This window comes from Bombus bifarius, unplaced genomic scaffold (assembly GCF_011952205.1).
Source record: "Bombus bifarius isolate JDL3187 unplaced genomic scaffold, Bbif_JDL3187 scf7180000008047, whole genome shotgun sequence".
NCBI lineage: Eukaryota > Metazoa > Arthropoda > Insecta > Hymenoptera > Apidae > Bombus > Bombus bifarius.
In genome coordinates, this window is record NW_022884413.1 from 892,268 (window position 1) to 912,544 (window position 20,277).

General features: G+C 37.6%; 1 protein-coding gene across 2 annotated transcripts in view; it reads left to right on the top strand.

The window, feature by feature from the left end:
- The window catches only part of LOC117207855 (connectin-like), a 342,185-nt gene that overhangs the window by 212,767 nt on the left and 109,141 nt on the right, over window positions 1-20,277 (top strand). For both annotated transcript variants that reach the window (XM_033448491.1, XM_033448492.1), the window contains 2 exons: window positions 6,869-7,437; window positions 12,298-12,791. In XM_033448491.1, coding sequence (XP_033304382.1) covers window positions 6,893-7,437; window positions 12,298-12,791 — 1,039 coding nt within the window. In that variant the 5' untranslated portion in view covers window positions 6,869-6,892. The remainder of the gene's footprint in view (window positions 1-6,868; window positions 7,438-12,297; window positions 12,792-20,277) is intronic.

Sequence of the window (20,277 nt, forward strand, 5' to 3'; positions counted from 1 at the left end):
TGAATCGAAGCATTTCCAATCAGATAACACGTCGAAGCTGCCGGTGAAGATGGATTTCTTCCGATTTCCGGCCGCTCTTCGATTCGTCACCCTCTCTGTATCGAGATTACACGCAACTTTAAAGGCATTGCGATTAGTCGATCGTCTCTCTCTGGGCATAAATCGATTTCAACGGCAACCCACGAAATCTTCGAGCGCGGAATTTTTGGCAGCCGAGGAATTTTCCAGGTGGCGAATATTGCCAGCGAGATTCCCGCGGTTTTGGTTTCGAAATCATGAAATCTGACGGTGAATCGGCGAATTAATAAATTAAATTGTACGATAACGCTCGTCATGGAGGAATTCCACCGAGATACTTTTCTCTGTTCGTTGTCGAAAGGGATTTATTTATTTATTTATCGTGACAGGGATCGTTAGTCCGGCCCCGTTTTATAAACCGGGGGCTTGATTTTCATTTTGTCGCTCGCTTGTTAACTTCGTTGCCATTTATAAAGTGTATAATGCTCGAAAGTTGGCCAGGAAGAGGGAGAAACGATGATCGATCGGTAAACGCGGTTTTAAAGCAGAACTCGTGCGCTCTTACTTTCTTTTACTCGTTGTATGTGATGGATTTGTTCAATTAGAAGGGTTGTTGTCGTCTATTTCTGTGTCGTCTTTCGACAAAACAGTACCAAACTGCATTAAAATTAAAACGTGACTTCCTGTTTTCGCGAGAATATTTTCATTAGGAAGTTTGTGAATATTCAAATTGTTTTACCGCTTTGGGGATTAATCTATAATCCCTTATTTATTATTTAGCGAACCAGCGATGAATTTATTTTTAGCGTACTTGCTATGCAAGCAATAAGTGATGACGTATTTTACTTTGCATTTGTATATTTTTAATTCTTCATTCATATCGCATTTATTTTTTGAAGGATGCTAGAGATATTGAATTTTTAATATGTTGTTAATACAAATATATTTACTTTCCTTTATAATATTATCCACAACTATATTTATTTCATTGTGAAATCGATTTTCTTCCCGAGTCGTATTTCTTATTTGTATCGTCACTATAATTAGGATTATACGTATCGAATATTTTTGGAAAATTTCGAGAACGACAGACATAGAAAAGATCGAGGAAGAACATTCACATTCCATATAGAATTGTATTATACTTACATTACAAAATTATGTGATGTACCTGTGTTATATAATTATACTATGATATTCTTTATTTTCTGTTTACAAAATTCTATCTTCCCTTTGTTCTTTCTCAAAAGAATATAAGATTCCGTTCCAGGTAGGCGTCTCATTCCAATGAATCATACAATGAGTGCAATTGAGCCATACAGAAGACACGATAAACGTCATGCAGAACAATGACTTGATTACAGGGAAGTCATTATGTATTCTGCTGATAATATCAAGATAATATCAAGATAATATCAAGTATTGCTAGAAAAAAACAGAGTTGATCATGACGATTCTATAATGGGAAATTGAACCCTAAATCTCTTTTTTTATTTGGATGAATTTTACACTCAATTCTCATTGAGAATTATAAGCAAATTTTTCTGTTTATTTATCGTGTGTTTGGTTCTTATTGAATGTAGTGCTTAAGTCTAAAGGGTAATGTCTTTTTAGCCTGCGGATCTGATTCGACGTGTCAAGTAATCGAGTAACTAGCGGGTTTTGGTGGTTGTTAACTCCTATGTTATATCTGTTACTGAATTTGCATATTTCTTCTTTGACTGTGGGTATCTTGAGGTCGCGATGTATCGTTTCGTTGGTAACATACCAAGGTGCATCTATCAAGGATCTTAGTTTTCGATTGGAATCGTTGAAAAATTATTTTATCAATTCCATTGATTGGAAACATTGAAAAATGTTGGAATTACTTGCTCTTCCCCATAGTTGGATTTCATAGGTCCAAACAGGTTTTAATATGACCTTATATAGCATTATTTTACTCTGCACGCTTAAGTTGGAACGTCTGAGAACCCTAAATCGATATAAAATTGATCGTCTCCTCTCAAGTGTGAACGGTTCAATGAAGCACAGAGAATGCAGTACCAAGACGCGGTATAACGTAAACAAAATGTCGAAAGTGTCCCTCATGCATCACGCTGTCTGCACAATTGCGATTTCCATTGGTATCCTGGTTAGAGGTTAGCGAAGGGAAGAGAGGGATTTTCCTTGTTTCGAAGACCTCGAAAGCTGGGCTCCGCCTACGTCTGCTTCGAGCTTGTCTCCTCTACGTTCTCTTTCCTAGATTCTCGCGTAATGCCGACGATAAATCCTGGGTCTCTCGCTTCTTGCCTAAGTGCTGGCGAAGCAACCAGTTTCCATCCTTAAATTGTGTCCCTTGAAACTATGTTAGGGGAGTCGTTGCGGAGGTTAATCGGTCAGAAAGATTCTCCGATCTTATATCGGAGAAGCTTGTTGACTGTATTCGATTCGACTTTTTCGTCCCGAGTTTCTTGCTCATTGCTATATTGGTCTGTAACACGGATTCCTTGAAATCGATTGATATCGATAGCATTTTATTTATTGTCTATCTTTATTACGATAGAAAATTGAAGTTCGAGGAGAATTTTACACGCGAATAAAAATACGATACGATATACGTGTACAATATCTTATGTAAGTAGGAAAGATAAAAATAACAGGTTACATAAACGATATGTTATGAGAATGCTTACCAGACACGTTATTTTTGAATGGACTGCGGATTGTTATACGTGTATGGGAAATTTAAAGCTGCGAAATACATAGAATGCATATAATTTGCAAAAATGTAGAAAACATCCAAAGTACGGTATACTCGTTATAATATCTTGGTGAAATTCGGTTCAGTATTTTAAAAATAATATCTGCAGATTACCTACAAACATCGAGCTTTAACCACAGTACCTGATTATAGTATTCCGGAGCTAAATTCATCTAGAAATCTTATACACAAAAATCGCTTACGCGTGATCCAATGAGAGCATTCGTAGTAAGCAATTCGGTCAATCCAAATGAAAATCTCTTGACCGATGTCTGACTTGATGCGATTTGACCGTACCGAGTTTGAATCGAGCTTAATTCGAGAAACTCGAGCGTTCAATCAAAAACCGACCATCTACCGTATTGTTGGTGCGTCGCGTGTTAATTGGAGTACTCGCAAGAACGAGCGTGTGCGTGAAATCGATAGCCGGTGGTTGATTGCACGATCAAAAATTAAAGGTCCCGTACAGGTTTCGTGATCGCTCGATTTTCATCCAGCTGATTTATTCCTTTCCCTGCAGCGAGCCACGACACGAAAATACGTATTCTCTGAATCCTCAGACGTTTATGAATAGTTGGTTGGCATAAACGCTTTGAACGTGCGCCACGTGTCCAGTTAGCCGGTTGGCACACTATAAAAAGCATAATGCAAGGGTTGAAATGAAACGCAGAGATCGTTCGTTGTACGCGAAGCAGCGTTTTTAAACGCGTTATTATTTATACGCTGTGTAAAATGGTAATCGCGAGGACGGAAACGTGCAACAGCGTTGCCTTTTTTCGTGCACGCAAACTCAGCTGGGAAAAAGAGACCAGACTCGGCTTAACGATTCTGTTTAATGGACCGTCTTGTGTAACGTATGGCGACATAGCGGTTAATGTTTTTATTTTCGCGCCACGCGGGATGCGACCGAGCCACAGGTATTCAACGTGAATTTTCAATTATAAAATAGATGGGTGCAAACAGAGGCTGAGCAAGTGGGAGCTTCGCCCCTTTCCGCGTTGTCGCGGGAATAATAAAAAAAACGAGCGTGAATAAAAACGCGATGCAGTAAGTCGACCGTGCTTGACCCAGGCGATATATTCGATACACCTTACGAGCCAACAAATTTCCTGCTGGTCTGAAAAACGGGCAGAGTTTATTATTTTTCGATTATTATACGCTTTTTTATTTCTCTGTTAGGATGCATCGTTTGATCAAAAAGAGGAACTAGAGCTTGAAACTAGCAAATAAATGACTAGAATGAATTTTCAAACGTTTGTATATTAAAACACGTGGCTATATTTACTCGATTATTCGTCGATCAAGATACTTATTAGGTTAAGTAAAAAGTTCTGAGCGTTTTTCGCTAGATGTCTTTAGTGAGCCATATCTCACGATGTGCACATCGCATCGAGTCATAGTATACACCGATTTCAAGGTGATATTACGCATCAAAAAGGTTCTTTGTCAGTTTTGTGTTCGGTGAAGCCAGTTGTGTGTTACAGCGTTCGAAAATGGAGATAAAAAAAGAGAAAATTCGATACATTCTTCAGTACCACTACGACCAAGGTGAAAAGGCGGAGCAGGCGGCCAAAAAAATTTGTGCTGTTTATGGACCCAGTACAGTATCGAATGCAACAGCAAAGCGGTGGTTCCAACGATTCCGTTCTGGTAATATGGACGTCGAAGATGAGGCACGCTCTGGTAGGCCAATCGTCGAAAATGTGGATAAAATCATGGAAATCGTCGAGTCGGACCGGCATGTGAGCACTTATTCCATTGCCCAGGAACTGAAGATTAGCCAGAAAACCGTTTGGAACCATTTGCATAAGGCTGGTCTCAAGAAGAAGCTCGACGTATGGGTGCCACATGAATTGACGCAAAAGAACCTTTTGGACCGAATTGATGCCTGCGATTCTTTGTTGAGACGTAACGAAATCGACCCATTTTTGAAGCGGATGGTGACTGGCGATGAAAAATGGGTCACATACGAGAACAACAGCCGAAAAAGATCGTGGTCCAATCGCGGTGGGCCGGCCCAAACGATCGCCAAGCGTGGATTAACGGCCAAGAAGGTTTTATTGTGTGTTTGGTGGGATTGGAAGGGAATCATCCATTATGAGCTGCTCCCATCGGGGCAAACACTTAATTCGGACCTCTATTGTCAACAACTGACCAGACTGAAGCAGGCGATCGACCAGAAGCGGCCAGAATTGGCCAATAGGAAAGGTGTTGTGTTCCATCAAGACAACGCCAGGCCGCACACATCTTTAACGACGCGTCAGAAGCTCCGAGAGCTTGGCTGGGAGGTTCTATCGCATCCGCCGTACAGTCCAGACCTGGCACCAAGCGATTATCACCTTTTTAAGTTTTTGCAAAATTTTCTTGATGGTACAAAACTGGCCTCAAGAGAGGCTTGTGAAAATGAGCTGGTCAAGTTTTTTACCAATAGGGACGAGGACTTCTTCAACCGCGGAATTATGAAATTGCCTTCAAAATGGACAAAAGTAATCGAACAAAACGGCGCATATTTAATCTAAATCGAATAATCTTGACTATGTTAATTTCATCGTCGAAATAAAGCGAAAAAGCGCTCAGAACTTTTTACTTCACCTAATATTATTAGGTTACCCAAAGACTCGATCACTCGTGGATCAAAATGCTTTGATAATTTCATTTGCCAATATTCGTGTTTGAAAATATTCATGTCGTGTCGAAAAGTTTCTTTCGTTTCATAAGGCGCAAATAGACGAACAGCAATTTCCGTTTTATATTATTTTATTGAATTAGGTATGGTCCATTTCGTTATATTTCTATTATTACGTTCGCGTATAATTCAATAAACTAATATAAAAGAAACAATATTGTGCGTCTATTATTTCCTTACAAAACGTAAGCGACTTTTCGGACGACCTAATAAGAAGCACGGTGTATATCCATCGGTTTGATGCCGCCACTTTGAAATATCCTGTACAAAACAAGAACACGTGGTGGTCAAAGGATGAGACAGAAGACAGAATCCAGACACGGAAAAAGAACTTGCGAGCATTTTTCACGTTCGTGAAGCGAAGATGACCGCGAGAATACACCCACGCGGGAGCGGCTTACGAGACGAGGCGACGCCGGACGTCGACGGACGCCAGTTTGAAAAATAAAGACAAACGAAACGCGGTATTATGCGAGCGTTCCGCTCGGAATGATAATTTTTCAAAGAGTTTCTCGCGAGCCGCTGTCTTTTTTGGGTCGTCTTCGTTTTGCGATGGAGAAAGTGGAAAGAAAAAAGCGTGGCGTCGACAAGTGAAAGGTTCTCTCACACATGTCCACGCGGCCGTGAACTCGCCTTCCTTTCCCTCTTCCTGTTCCCCTTCGTTTACCTCTTTCACGGCCTTTACACCCCCGAGCGCCCAGCCTTCTTCCACCTTTCTGTACTTTTTTCTTTCCACTTTCTACGGTCCTAACCTATTCCGCCTTTGTTTCGTTGGCTCTCGACTAGATCTTTCTGGGCCGATGAAGCATGATCGCGTTCATTGTTAGAGCGATAACGCGTAGTTCGAGGAAGGTACGAAGGAATAGGGTGAATCGTCATACGAGAATGGAAGAAATTTACGTGGAGGCTTTTGGTGATTTGATAATTTTATGATAGATAGTTACTAAAAGGATAATATAATAACCGTACAAAAATTGATCGCAACGACGATGATAAAACGAGCCGCAGAAAGTTATATACTTTTTTTTCCATTCACAAAGTTTCCGAATTTGATCGAAATTGCAGTTCGTCGTTGTTATAAAAATCGTACCGACGAACGATCCAATCATAGATTACTCTATTACAATACAATAATCGATTAATCGCACTATCAAATTTCTAGAATCTACATTTTACGCCGTTCCATTTACAGAATCCAATCGCCGATATCCGCAGTAATTAATCCGAAAGCGCGATGTGTACCGTGTCCAACGACAACACAAAGCATCCCATGTATCTTCCGCTGTATATTTCATCAGCGCTTAATAATTCTATTATCGCTAATATGCCAGCGGCACAACCTTCGTATCTCTATCGATAACCCATACATAATTGATCGATCATAACCAGAAACAATTTCCAACACGTAACTTCTCTGCTTGCAGATTCGTTGTAGAGCGACGATCAAGATGAAACAATTATCCTGGATCTTTCTTCAGCTGCTGTTTCTGACCTCGATGTTTCCTTCGAGCCTGTCAGCCTCGACGAGGTCACGGGGCAAGAAGAAGGTCGCCAAAGAGACGAAAGAAGTGAACATCTGCGCGATCGAAGGCATACAGGCTCCTATGTACTGTTACTGCGATAACAATACCATTAGAAACGCCACGGAAGCCACTTGCGTCGTGTTGAGCCCGTTCAGCATTAACGATCCAACGTGGAATTACTTCACCTCGCAGATCTACTTACAGAAGCTAAAGTTCGTGGTTCGAACGCCAAACGGATTGGAATACATACCGGTTCAACTGCTGAGACAGCTGAAGAACTTGCAGAAGATCACGTTCCAAGATGCCAGCATCGAGGAGCTGAAGGAATCCGCGTTCTCGAACCTTCCTACGATCACGGAAATCGATTTGAGCACGAATTCCATTTCGACGCTGAGGACGCACGCGTTTGAGAACTTGAAGAATCTAACGGCGATCTTTTTGAACTCGAACCGGATCACCGAGATCAATAGGTAGGATCGTTCTTTATTTTGTTAAGCTCTGTTTTAAATTCCTTCGCGCATTTATATTTGGCATGTTTCGAGTAGAAATTTTTTAGAATGACGGTCATTGAGAAATAATTTTTATAGTTTTATATTTGAGAAATTTATCTTTGATAAATGATCGAAGTTATCGTAGTTAAATGGCTAGTAATTCGTAGTAATTCTTAGTAATTCGAGATCAGCTTTTTTTTATTCGAGAAAGCACCGACAATTAGACTACTTTATCTTGCAATTCATATCTTTACGAATACAACTGAAATAGTAGACACTAGACAAGCATCTGTTTCGCTTACAAAATATTACAAGAGATACTATACTTTGGAAATTTTATATATTTTTGCATATCAGCGGCATTATTCTCTGCATTTTTCTATCTAAATCCCCTTTGAATCTTCCATAAATGCATAAGAATTCAGAGTCTACCGATAACCTATAGTACTCAAATATTACTTAATAAGAAATAATTTCAATAATTCCGGCTAGACGATTATCAAAGTTCACGTTGGCAAAAATATTTTTGTGATAAATAGTAAAAGTTACTATAATTGAAATAACTTTAATAATTCGAGGTTGCTCCGCTGTTAGTTAAACAGTTACCTGAATTGGTTAAACAAGAATCGCTGGTTGCAATTTACCACACATAAACGTCGTTCGATGATGTTCGAATATCCCCTTTCCTCGCCCTTTGTAATTCCGGCTGATTCGTTCAATTACGCTCTATTACGGAGTCTGAGCTCGAGTAAAGTGAAAATGTCTTCCTCGAAGGGAGCGTTTTACGAGCCGACTGCATAAATTGTCGTGGAATTTCGCGATGCGCGGAGAATTCGCGTTTCGGAGAATCAGAGGACTCCTCTAGCAAATCGAATCGACTCCTCGCGTTAGAATGTCTCGAAATACGCAGTACGCGATGTGTTCGCTTCATTAATTGTCGATTAGGCCATTACTGACTACATATAACCTGTGATTAAATGTACGTTATCGCGTTCAGAAAGATTTAAGAATAATTTGATTAGTTATTCATTAGTAAAGTTATGAAACTTTATTTTCGAGAGATTCGTTAGGTGTTCGTTACTGGGTCGATCGAAATACTCCACCAGCCTAAGTTCTTGTCCTAAGGAATATTCTGTTCATCAATTTTTAATGTAATTTTCATCGTTACTTACGTCTTTCATATATGCGACAATTTATTCATTCGTACAAAGTCTTTGCTTTACTTTTTCAAATATTTTTATAGAGTATTCATAATCTAATTATAATCTAATATTTTCTTCCTATCAAAATGCTTTACAAAGATGGAGCAAGGCGATATATGTACATCTGTAATTGTCTGTCTCTCCTGTGGTAATTGATGGGGTAAAAATGAGTAACCGAGCAAAATAGTTGATTGTCGTAAACGGATAGAAGATTGTGATAGTTTGTTGGATTAAATTATTATCTTGTTGATCCCTTGGGGGCTGTATGATAAAATGTTAAAGAATGATGGAAGCGACGAAGAATTATGAAGTATTTAATTCCACAACGATACATTAAAAGTGACAAAGAACGAGTCATTAAATATGTGTTTCGTCTTTTTTTACTTTTTGTTCGTTTAATTTATAGATAAATTTTATACGATATATTTTATAACATAGAACGCGTAATTCCACGCTAGAGGTATTTTCAGTGTCCATTAATTAAATACATTAAGTTATGAAAGATAATATAGCAGATATTAGCATAGATATTAGCAGGCAATATATTCTTTGATAAATTTGAACAAATTATACTAGGTATTATTTGAAATGATATAAATTCATAAAATAAAATACACGTGATTAGTTCATGAATAAAGCTTCAAATAGAATATTTATTAGAAGATAGGAACACGATGTCTGACTAAACCTTGACCTGTGTCACTTACACGCTTCAGTCCTCTTCACTGCATTTTCTCTTGTATATGTGTAAGCACAAGATAAAAATTGTACTCGCGATACTCGTAGCTTTCGACTAAAGTTAAAGTTGTTTTTAATGAAATAACTTAATGACAAGTTAATAACAGAGATTAAGTCGAGCAATGTGTACTACGCGAATTGATCAATTACATTTACACGACAAAGTGAACAGAGTTTATAAAGTGCACCTGGCAATTAAGAGTTAATCGATAAAACACAGTTAACCGGTTAACCGGTTAACACAGCTCCATTCGTGTGTACCAACCACATTAACGCGATCAGAGCAAACTTATCGAAGTCGTTAATAAACAATTGAATCAAACAATCCAAGTTTAGCTCGCCGATGAAATTAATGGAACGCAAATATGACTGATGTGAAAGCAAAACAAAATTCTGTTTGTACGTACCGGGTAATACGCTAGAAACAGATTCTACTCAAATCTACCAATCTAACTTTATTGTCAAAGTAATCGAATCTTTCGAACATATTTTACGATATAACAAATTACAGTAATTACTAGTTCAATTAATTAAATCGCTATATTCGAACAACCAACGACAATTTACGTGATACATCGTGTGTGTGTGTGTGTGTGTGTGTGTGTGTGTGTGTGTGTATAGAACGTACTGTAATTGGAAAAAGTATGCTTTTTAATTACATTCTAAATAATTATTTGAATAAATGAAATTGTAATGTTTGGACAACCAACGAGGATTTTCCATTTATCTGATAAAGTTTGCGCGTATACACGCTGTAATTAAACAAGCGTAGTCTTAATTCGATGGTCAAAGTCCATATATTGTCATACTTGTCGTACTTTCAAGATTCTGATTAAACGAATGAGAAATCTAGAAAGCGAACAACGTTGCCAGCATTCGTAACGGTATATGCATTATGATTTCCTATCTGGCGTGCAAAACGCGACTTGGGGTGCATACCGAACGCATTATCAGGCGTCGAAAGTTGCAACTGGCGGCTCGTTATCGACGAAAAGTCTGAGGGTGTCGCGCGCGTGATCGCGCGAGTACTCGCAATCTCTGCATCGCGCCGCGCCCTGTAACATCATAAATAATCGTTGACGCTCGATATGAATGCAGTCACGCGATAGAAACGCGGACAATAAGGCGGGGAATCTCGATCGCTCGACTTTCGTCTAAACGCGGTCGCTTAGGGTAAACGCGGATAGACGACAAAAGATTGCTCGATGGGGGAGTATCCTGCCTCTGTGTAGATTTCTCGAGAATATTCCGAAGGGTTGAAAGGTGCCGAAGCGGAGAATATGCGGGTTTAATTGATCGAAGGGTAGGATTAATCGTTGGAAGTGTTTCGAGAGTGTTTTAGAAGTACTTAGGTTGATTGATTTTTTATCTCGCGGCGAGTGACGTGTTTTAAATTGATTTCAGATTACTTTTCAGCCTTCTTAAGATTGGCCTGAGATAAACTAGTGATTGTATTTTTATATATAAAGGGGAGCGACAAATTTATGTAAATCTACTTGAATTTTATAGCTTGATGAAAAGCGTAGAAGTAAATAATCTGTACGTTTTAAATTTTCTCAGGATCGATGTGAGGCAAGATAGGAATTGGAAATTACCATGTGATTATATTTTTATTTTTGAAGGAACGACTGAAAAATTTCTACGATTTTACTGTATATTTATCGAGCGAATTTTGTAGAATGGAGACGTTTGACCCGTATCGAGTTGGTTCTATACGTAATAGTTTACGAGATGCTTAATAATGAGGATCGCGTTTTATGTGCCGATACACGAAGCATTCGTGACTTTACGGCTGCTTCAAGGAAAGATATGGACCGAATAGCTGTAGTAATAGATTTATATTCCTGTAGGAGCATTACGTATATTCTTTCTTTACGTTCAATATCACTCCCGTTAAAGATACAATTTATATATTTCGATAAAAAGCCTCGTAGTTCTTATTGACAAATATTTTAAAAATCGCGACGTGTCCGTACAAAATTTCAACGTGATTCACTTCTTTTATCTATCTATGAAACTTCGTAAGAACATACTTTATGATGTAAATAATGATGAACATACTTCATGATTCATATACCTTATTTATGAATAAATACAATTACTATTCTAAAGTCGTTATTTCAAGAAATAGATTATTCTTCCGTGTAATATTCTTTCTGAAACTTATAAGCTTTGAAAAATGCTTTCTGCTTTATTCTATCCAGTATCTGGAACAGTATTCGCTATTGTATCTCTTCTACCACTTGCCCTACTATTTTACAGAATTCTTTCTCCTGTTATTTCCCTTGGCACTTCTATCACATCGATTCTCCGAATTGCCATATAGTTAAAAATAAAAAATATTAAACATTGAAATATAAACATATCCAATTCCATTTTTTACTCTACGTAACACTACGTATTTACTGCGTTTAATCCAATGCGAATCATGCGTCATCTTTTTCCAAAAGTTCCAAGTTCCTCGCAAAAAAACAACTCGAAATCATTCGAACCGAGCCACAGCAGCAACTTTAAAACACAACCGTCAAAAGTCAGCAACCTCATCCTTCTTGAAACAAAACAACTGCTCCTTAAGGAGCGCATCCCTATCAACGTCGAAGCTCCGACATCGATTCGATACACCAAGTATGTCGTTCGTGTTGCGCGGCGCCATTAACACGGTCATAAAGCATCCTCCTCGTGCAACTTTTTCCTGGAAACTCTGTCTCTTCCATCATTCTCGCAGCTCGTCTTGCCATCTTCGTTTAACCCTAGCGATACGATGACTGCTTCATTCCAGACCCAGTCAAAATGTTGAAATTACCCGTTCGGGTAATTTGCATAGAAACGAATTGATTATTTAGGACGTTTTGGATTGATTATTTTAGGAAGTTGTTAATTCTGCTCGTTCAATTTCCAGAGACACGTTCGTCAATCTACCATCGCTAAAGATACTCTCCCTGAACGGGAACAACATCAGCACGTTGCACGACAAGGCGTTCAAGCATCTGACTACTTTGGAAGAACTGCAGCTGGTCGACAATCAGATCAAAGTCATCACCGCGGATAGTTTCCACGGTTTGAGAAGTCTGCTGAAGCTCGACATGCGTAACAATTTGATCGCCATGATTGGCGATAGAACTTTCATCGAGATGCCCTCGTTAAGACAGCTGGACCTCGATCAAAATGAGATTGAGTATATTTCGGAGAAGGCGTTGGACGGAATGAGGAATTTGAAGAAGTTGAAGCTCAGTGAAAACAAGTTGGTCACCCTGGAACCGGATTTCCTGGCCGGTGCACCGGGAGTGTACGTGCTGGACTTGAGGGATAATTCGCTAAAGACCTTGACCTTCGATAATATCAAGCCAATCGTGACGAATTTATACAACAGCAGCAGCCAATTCTACCTGAGCGGTGAGTGACGGTTTCGTTCTACATTTTTAGAAAGTTGTCCGATTTTGAAATTCCTGTTGATTCCTGTTGACTAAATATAAAGAATAGTAGGAAGTTTGTTAAAAATTGTGCACGGCGTTTTAATAAACTATAAGTTTGGAATAATTTGCCGGACATCTACGAGCTCGAGCAATAATCCTATAAAGCGTGTCAATTACATACTCGATTAGAAAACCGAAATTGCTGAACGTCACGAAGAAGGTATAAAAATTCTGAACTAGAATAATCCAGGATAGAAATTCCATAAAAATAACGAGAAGCGGAGATTACGGAATGGCGATCGACTTTGGTGACCGCAATTTTACGATCGGCAAAAATTCAACTCTCAGCGGAACTCTGACGAAATGCCCGTAACAATTTTATGGAGACCCTCCAGGTCGAATACTTAACACCTAATACACCTATAAAATCGCCGGTCAGGAAATTGAGATTCGTCGTTCGTAATTGGTTGATGAAAACGCTGCAACTTTCTTCTCGTTGACGCTTAATAGATAATTTTCTAACGATCCTATAATGGCCGTCGTTAAGGGATATCCCACGCGAATATCTGAAATCTCTTCGGTCGACTTACGCGCCCGGCAATTGCCCTTTAGCCGAGCGATCGGGATACGATGTTATCGTGCCTGGAAATCTTTAATTTTCATGGTTAAACGAGCGATGCGTGCCAATTTTCTGACCACTCGAGGGTTGCAACCCCCATGCCACGGTACCTTCCCCATTTTAACGATTATCTGCTATTTTACTGGCCGATTTATCAGTGAATATGTCGCAAAATTATGCCTTCTTCCGGATTCTCGACAATTGCTTTCATTTCTCTTTTTAGTTTTTACTTCATTCTACACCGCTCATAAGTATGCAGAAGCATTTTGTTTTCACAATTTGCGTGAAATACGTGCTGTTTATTTTGATCTCGATAATATTATGCTGTATGATTAATTACCGAATGATTAATTTGCTTGAAAATGACACGGGCTGTTATTTTAAAAAAGCAACCAGAAAATGTTAAGAATTTTTTTATACATTTTTACAAGTATTTGTCAACTGCTTACAACGTAAATGTACATATGTCTTGTCAGAATTTGATCAGTTTCTATTGTCCTTACAATATCCCGCGTATTTCTATGAAATATTTGCTGAAAATATACTCGTGTGTGGATACAATCGAAGTATTCTGTTGGTTCGTTATCTGTTCTCTAATTAAGAAAGATTCGAGACTATTTTAGTAAATATATGTCGTGTGTTTCATCTTGGTAATCGTGGGGTTAATGGGAGGCAAGTTTAGGAGGAGTTCTAATGAGTTTCGCTTCGCTTTCGTAAATTTAGATTTACTCGAGTTTCACTTAGGTAAATTTGTGCGGCTCACGAAAAAGAAAAAATCTCCGCGAGTAAATCATGTATGATTAATTCCGTTGCAATTACGGCATGTTCAAACTAAACAAAATATAAGAAAAAAAGTAAAAGGTAAGTAGAAGGAAGTTTCTTTACCGAAGGAAAATTCTTCTTCGAAAATCTCGCGAGGAAACGAGATAAAACGTTCATGCACGATACAAATCTATTCATAAGTATCAGGATTCCTGTTGCCATTGCACAAAACGTCATAGTTTATCAATCGTTGATTATTGTGGAATCACAATCGCAATTTTCTTTGATCTCCTATTTTCGAATCGAACATCCTGCATTAATCAGGATTTCGCACGAAGAATTTCGTACGAGAAATCCATTTTTGTTGATTGTCCAATTTCCTTTCAAAATACACACGATTAATTCTAAGATCAAATAAAACGAGAGAAATTGCCGTAATATAAAGTTGATGGGTAAAATGGATTTTTAAATTGTTCTGCTGTAAAAGACACGTACGAGACCTTTACAGGCTAATATTTCAAACGAGGTTTAATAATTTGTCAGGTTTACCTCGTTTTTCTCTAGATGTTCTGATAGTCACGAACAGACGTGTACATGGAACAAAACCTACAAGTTTCCATCGACTCGTCGTAGGCGCACGTGCATCGCGATCAAATCTCAATGAAATACCTCCGCAATCCTTCATCTCGTGGCCTGACGAACGATAAAAAGATAAAAAAAAACAAAAACAAAAAAAAAAGGATTATTTCCCATCGGAGCCGGCCCCTCTAGTTTGAAATGTAAATAATCCCTGGCAAAATATTTCCAAGCGGCGTGCAGTTTCCGATATCGCAGAGGTTGGTCTGTCTCTCGCAGCGCGTTCTATCCATCCTGAAATTACCATAGAGCGGCAAAAAGGCCGCCTCCGACCATTGTCTGTCTTTTGAGAAGCGCAACGATAACTGTGGTCTGCCTTCAATCGCTCAACACTAACGATAAGACTCGTACAGTTCCGAAAATGTTGTCTTCTCAAAACCACTAGCCTCACTGCACCAACTGTATCAGTTGCATCACGGTTATTCTTCAGCTTTTAGAATCTCGTCTAGTAGACGTCACACGTTCTTAAGGTAATTTACCATTAAATACGACTTTCTGAAAAGTTATGTGAACCAAGTTGGGAGAACAGACAACGTGTCGTTGATACAAATATTTAAAATGTCGAAACATTAAGAAAGATGGGCCAAAAAGTTGTTGATAACGAGCACTCGAAGATTCTTTCGTACAATTGTAACCAACATCACTTTACCGTGATCGAGATATAGCAAGTTTGATACGTCATATTTTGATTAATATTACGTATCTTCGACAAGACTGTACATCTAAAACTTCATCCATCTCATCTGCGAGAATTCAACGATATAAATAATTGATTCCTTTATTATTGACGGTTGTAAAAACATCGAATGTGTATCCAGCGACGAACATTCACCGAAGTGATGGGACTCTAAACTTCACGGAAATTCAATATTTTTCTGTAAAAAAAATATCGAAAGAAATATCAGGAAAATTCTAATCATGAAAAACTGATAGAGAATCCTCGAAACGCATGAAATTCTAGGATACACTGTGATATTCTACGATATATCGAGCTTTGAAAAACATCCGTCTACTTCTTTTGGTATCCCCAGAAATAGCCAAAATACATGTTCGAACTACAAGCAGGCCAGGGGAGTTTCAAGTGTCAAAACGTTTTACGGGGCTGCAAAACTTGCTTTCGTACCGAACGAGTTAATTGAATTGGACGAGACAGGCCGAAAAGCTGACCAACTTCCTGGCAAATCCTGTCCAGGACGACGATTTCGCGGCAAGAAATTTCGAAAAGCATAACTTTAATAAGAGAACCGATGAACGTCAGACAGTGGGTCGTCGACCCTCTAGCACTTGACAGCTTCGAATGCGGGTACCGTAAGGTTTGGGGATAGGAAGGAAGAGGTAAAACAAGACGATTTTCAGAACGAAGTTTCTAAGGAAGGCAAGAACTTCCTGATGGAACTTGCATATTCATGATAACACTTGGTAGAACGTTCGAGTATTTTTTATTTTTAATGTTCCAATTAACGAATCTATAATCGTGGAAATTCTTTATTTGGTTATGCTTCCGGTTTTATCTGTACAACGTCTGGAAAGACATATGACACGATTTGGGACGATGTTTAGATTCGTCGAGTTCGCGATTTCAGTTATTCCGTCTCTTAGTAATGTTACATTTTTATCTGTTATTTCATTGTTTCGTCTTTAATGGGTTTATATGACTTGCAATTTGTGGAAAAGATGAATGGCCTGTTACGTGCAAAAATATTTTACCTTTTTAAAACGGGCAGTAAACCCAAGAAGTTTTGTACGATACCAATGAAATACGAATGTCGTGGCAATCAATATTTTGATAATATTCAGCGATAGGTGAATAAAAGAGCATACATTTAATCGTTAAAAATGTGCAACAAATAAAAAACAATAATGCTAGTTAACAGCGTATCGAATTTTACGGTTGTTCTCCTGTAAAAGATAGAAAGTGATCTTCGTTTATACTAACGCGTTTCAAGTCTGTGATTAATAATAAATATCGAAATAATTCGAAGCCAAAGATTCTTTGTGTTAACACAGAATAATAGATGTATTTTTCACCCAATTTTCCAAATATTTAAAGCAACATTCTGGTTATTATCAATCTAATTTTAAAATCGGATAACAGACGAAACGTATGACTTTTCAATATCGCTTGCATGCAATTTTAAAGAGCACGGACTTTACGAGCCGATAAAACGATTATGAAACGAATGGAGTCGAAAGTAACAATGATAATTTTGGTATTATATTGCCAAACGAAATACCTTGATGATAATGATAATACTTTTAATCAATGTTTGAACAGCGAATTCAATTAAGGATGATCATTTCGCTGAAGCAGTACACCGGAAACGTATATTGAATTAAACGGCTTTAATATTAACTCGCCTCGTCTAATTTCGGCAATGTAGTGATCATTAATTAATATTAACAGGGAGAATTGAATCGAACGTTATTACACGCGGATAAAATCTTCTTCCTTATATAATAAAATTATTAGATATTATTATTACATTGGTAATGCACATATGCAATGTCATATCTTCACATACATAATCAATAGCTTAATTAATCCTTAATCAATAGCTTCAGATCTTAATAATTTCTTCCAAATATCATATATTTAATAGAAGTATGATTTAAAACACTTTCTCAATATCTTTTAGGAAAAATGAAAAAATTAATTTTTCACGCTTCTTAGATGCACATGTTTTTCAAGCTGTATTTGGAAAAATATAAAAAAGATAGAATGTAGAGGGAAATATGTATAAAAAAGGAGAGACGATTCGATCGAAAGTTTTCAAGGGTTCGTTCAGTTTATTGGACAACCGGTAACAGGCATATATTATTATCTAATTTAAAATAACTATCATGCACGGATATAAAATTCATATAAAGTTCTCTAATTTATTAAAACTTGCAGATATCGATATCTCAGATAACTCATATATTCGAAATCTCTCGACCGATTCTTCAACGAAAAATTAATGGAACGTTTTAGAAACTCCAATTACGATTCCATTGTTCCTAAAGATATAATGAGTACGTTATAAATATGTTGCGAAACAGCCGTCTAGCCAGTCAATTTTGCAAAATTTACACCCGTGAATGTTAGAATCGAGTTGCGGAGCTTAATGATTATCGTCGTTTCATAAAATAAATTAGAAAGTGATCTGAGAATTTCGACTTTAAAGCGCACCTCCTCATATCACCACTGCAAATCACGTTCCATTTACGAATGAATCACGTTTGAAGCGGATTCCCGCTGATATAGAGTCATCAAATATACATGGCGCATTAAATTCGAACGAACCTGCAGAGGATTCTATTAAAAAGGCTATCTCTGTACTTCGCTATTCGCGTCGTCGTGTTTCGATTACGAATTAATAGAAGTGTGCGCCTTTATATATAAATTCCACAGAAGGTATATTATACATAGATACAGTGGTCCACCAAAGTATATTTAGAATAGAAAGCTTTTATAATTACATTATATATGCATGATCCAATATACATTATTTTTACATTCCATTAGTGGTTATTTGTTGGGAATTATTTAGACATATGTATGTATATTCTCAAATATTTAAGGTAGAAATTGGTAAATTTGTAAATTTGAGGAATCGAAAAGTATTTAACGAAGAATTTAACGAGCATGACTAGGAAAATTTCAGGTAATCTAAGATAAATGTAAAATCGTTATTTAACGCGGTCGTGGTTTAAATTGTATTCAAGAACCAGTACAGTATATGCCACGTAGATAAAATGATTCATTAATAATTCATGCCCCGATTTCACTTGGATACCTTGCAATATATCGAATTTGTTTATTTTCGTGGCATAGTTGAGATAATTCGTTCTATTATATAACATCGATTTTAATTTCATTACAATGCAGCATACTCTGACATTCGTGTTATTTTGCGCAGAAGATCAACGACGGATAGATTTTCGCTGACGTTAAATACAAAATTCAGCTAACCCAAACCCACAGAGTGCAGCGAATCGTTCGATTAAATTTACACTTAAAGAGAAGCGAACACAACTTCTATACGACATCGAATCGGTGTTCACCGCAGAATATTTTTTCTAAATTACAAAGTGGTACTATCGTTAACAAATTTCTTAATGAGTTTCAAGAAAATGTAAAGATTATCCTAAAACGTTAAAAGTCTTTTTCCTGATCGAAATTCAGCCGAGATTGAAGCAAAAAGAATCGAGAACCGCTATACAGTGTATAAAGTGAACCAATTGAAATGAAATATTTCAGTGTTATTTTAGTATTTTATTACGGCGCGTAATATTAAAAGAAAATTCGCGTCAATTGAAATTTCGCTTCGGAGGCTTAAAAACTGCCAACGTCGAATCCAATAAACTTCGGTGGCATTAATAATTATCTGAGCCACAAGTGTACGCAATGGCCAACGAAATGCGGATATTAGTATCAATTAAATCAACCATAACTTCAAACTATATCCGATTAATAGCAACCGATCGATTAACCTCAAAATGATCGATCGGACGCTATTAGTCAGTACTAAACCGCCATTATGCTTAAAACGCAATTCGATTTCATGAATCTTCCACAGAGGATTACAGTTCTCGCGATCGATATAATATGTAACTCGATTTCTCCCTTTCGCACGCGATTTTATTTTTCTTCGTTCTCTCGTTCGTTCGACGAAGCTTATACCTGTCAATTTATAAATTCGTTCGCCAAACACGCTCGATCGCATTAGGTGGCATACACACGTCCGATGAGAGATACTCGAGCGGAACATTCGGTCAGATATCGAAGAAAAGTTCGATAACGAGACCGATGTCAGCACATCGATTTCATCGAGTTCTATATCCTCGTCTTCTCGTTCGATGGCTCGCGTTTATTTTCCTTCCCCTCAATAGGACGACTCCTCGATAGATGAATTTACATTCCAAACAGTTATTTCTTTGCCTTATTCTTTAACAGGCGCGTGATCGACGTATTAACAGACGTATTTTAATTTAATTGCCACACAATTCGGTTAGATGGTATTGAGAACGTATGACTGTGGGTAGACCGCTATTTTCTCGGAACTGTATTATGCAAAAATTTAATAAACTTCGTCTTCTTGCTTTTATCAAATAATCGAACATCAATTCGAGGTTACCAAGGAAATTTAAGAATCGATAAGGCTATAAAAAGAGCAAATACCCTTTCCTAAAAGTTCATGTACATGGAATATTAAATTCTTGAATCTATCGAACATATTGAAAAAGGATACATCGCAGTTCGATTAAGAGAGGCAGCTTAAATGTATCGAATATACTGATAAAACAGAGGATAAAAAAAGTCCAATAAAGAATATTTTATGGAGCGATGAAACCGGAATAGATGATTTAAGATTGCCCGATAATAGTTTCTCTATTATAATATCTGAAGTATTATTTCCATCGTGTTCCATTAGACGGCGTTAGAACACATTTTTGGAGAACCATTTTT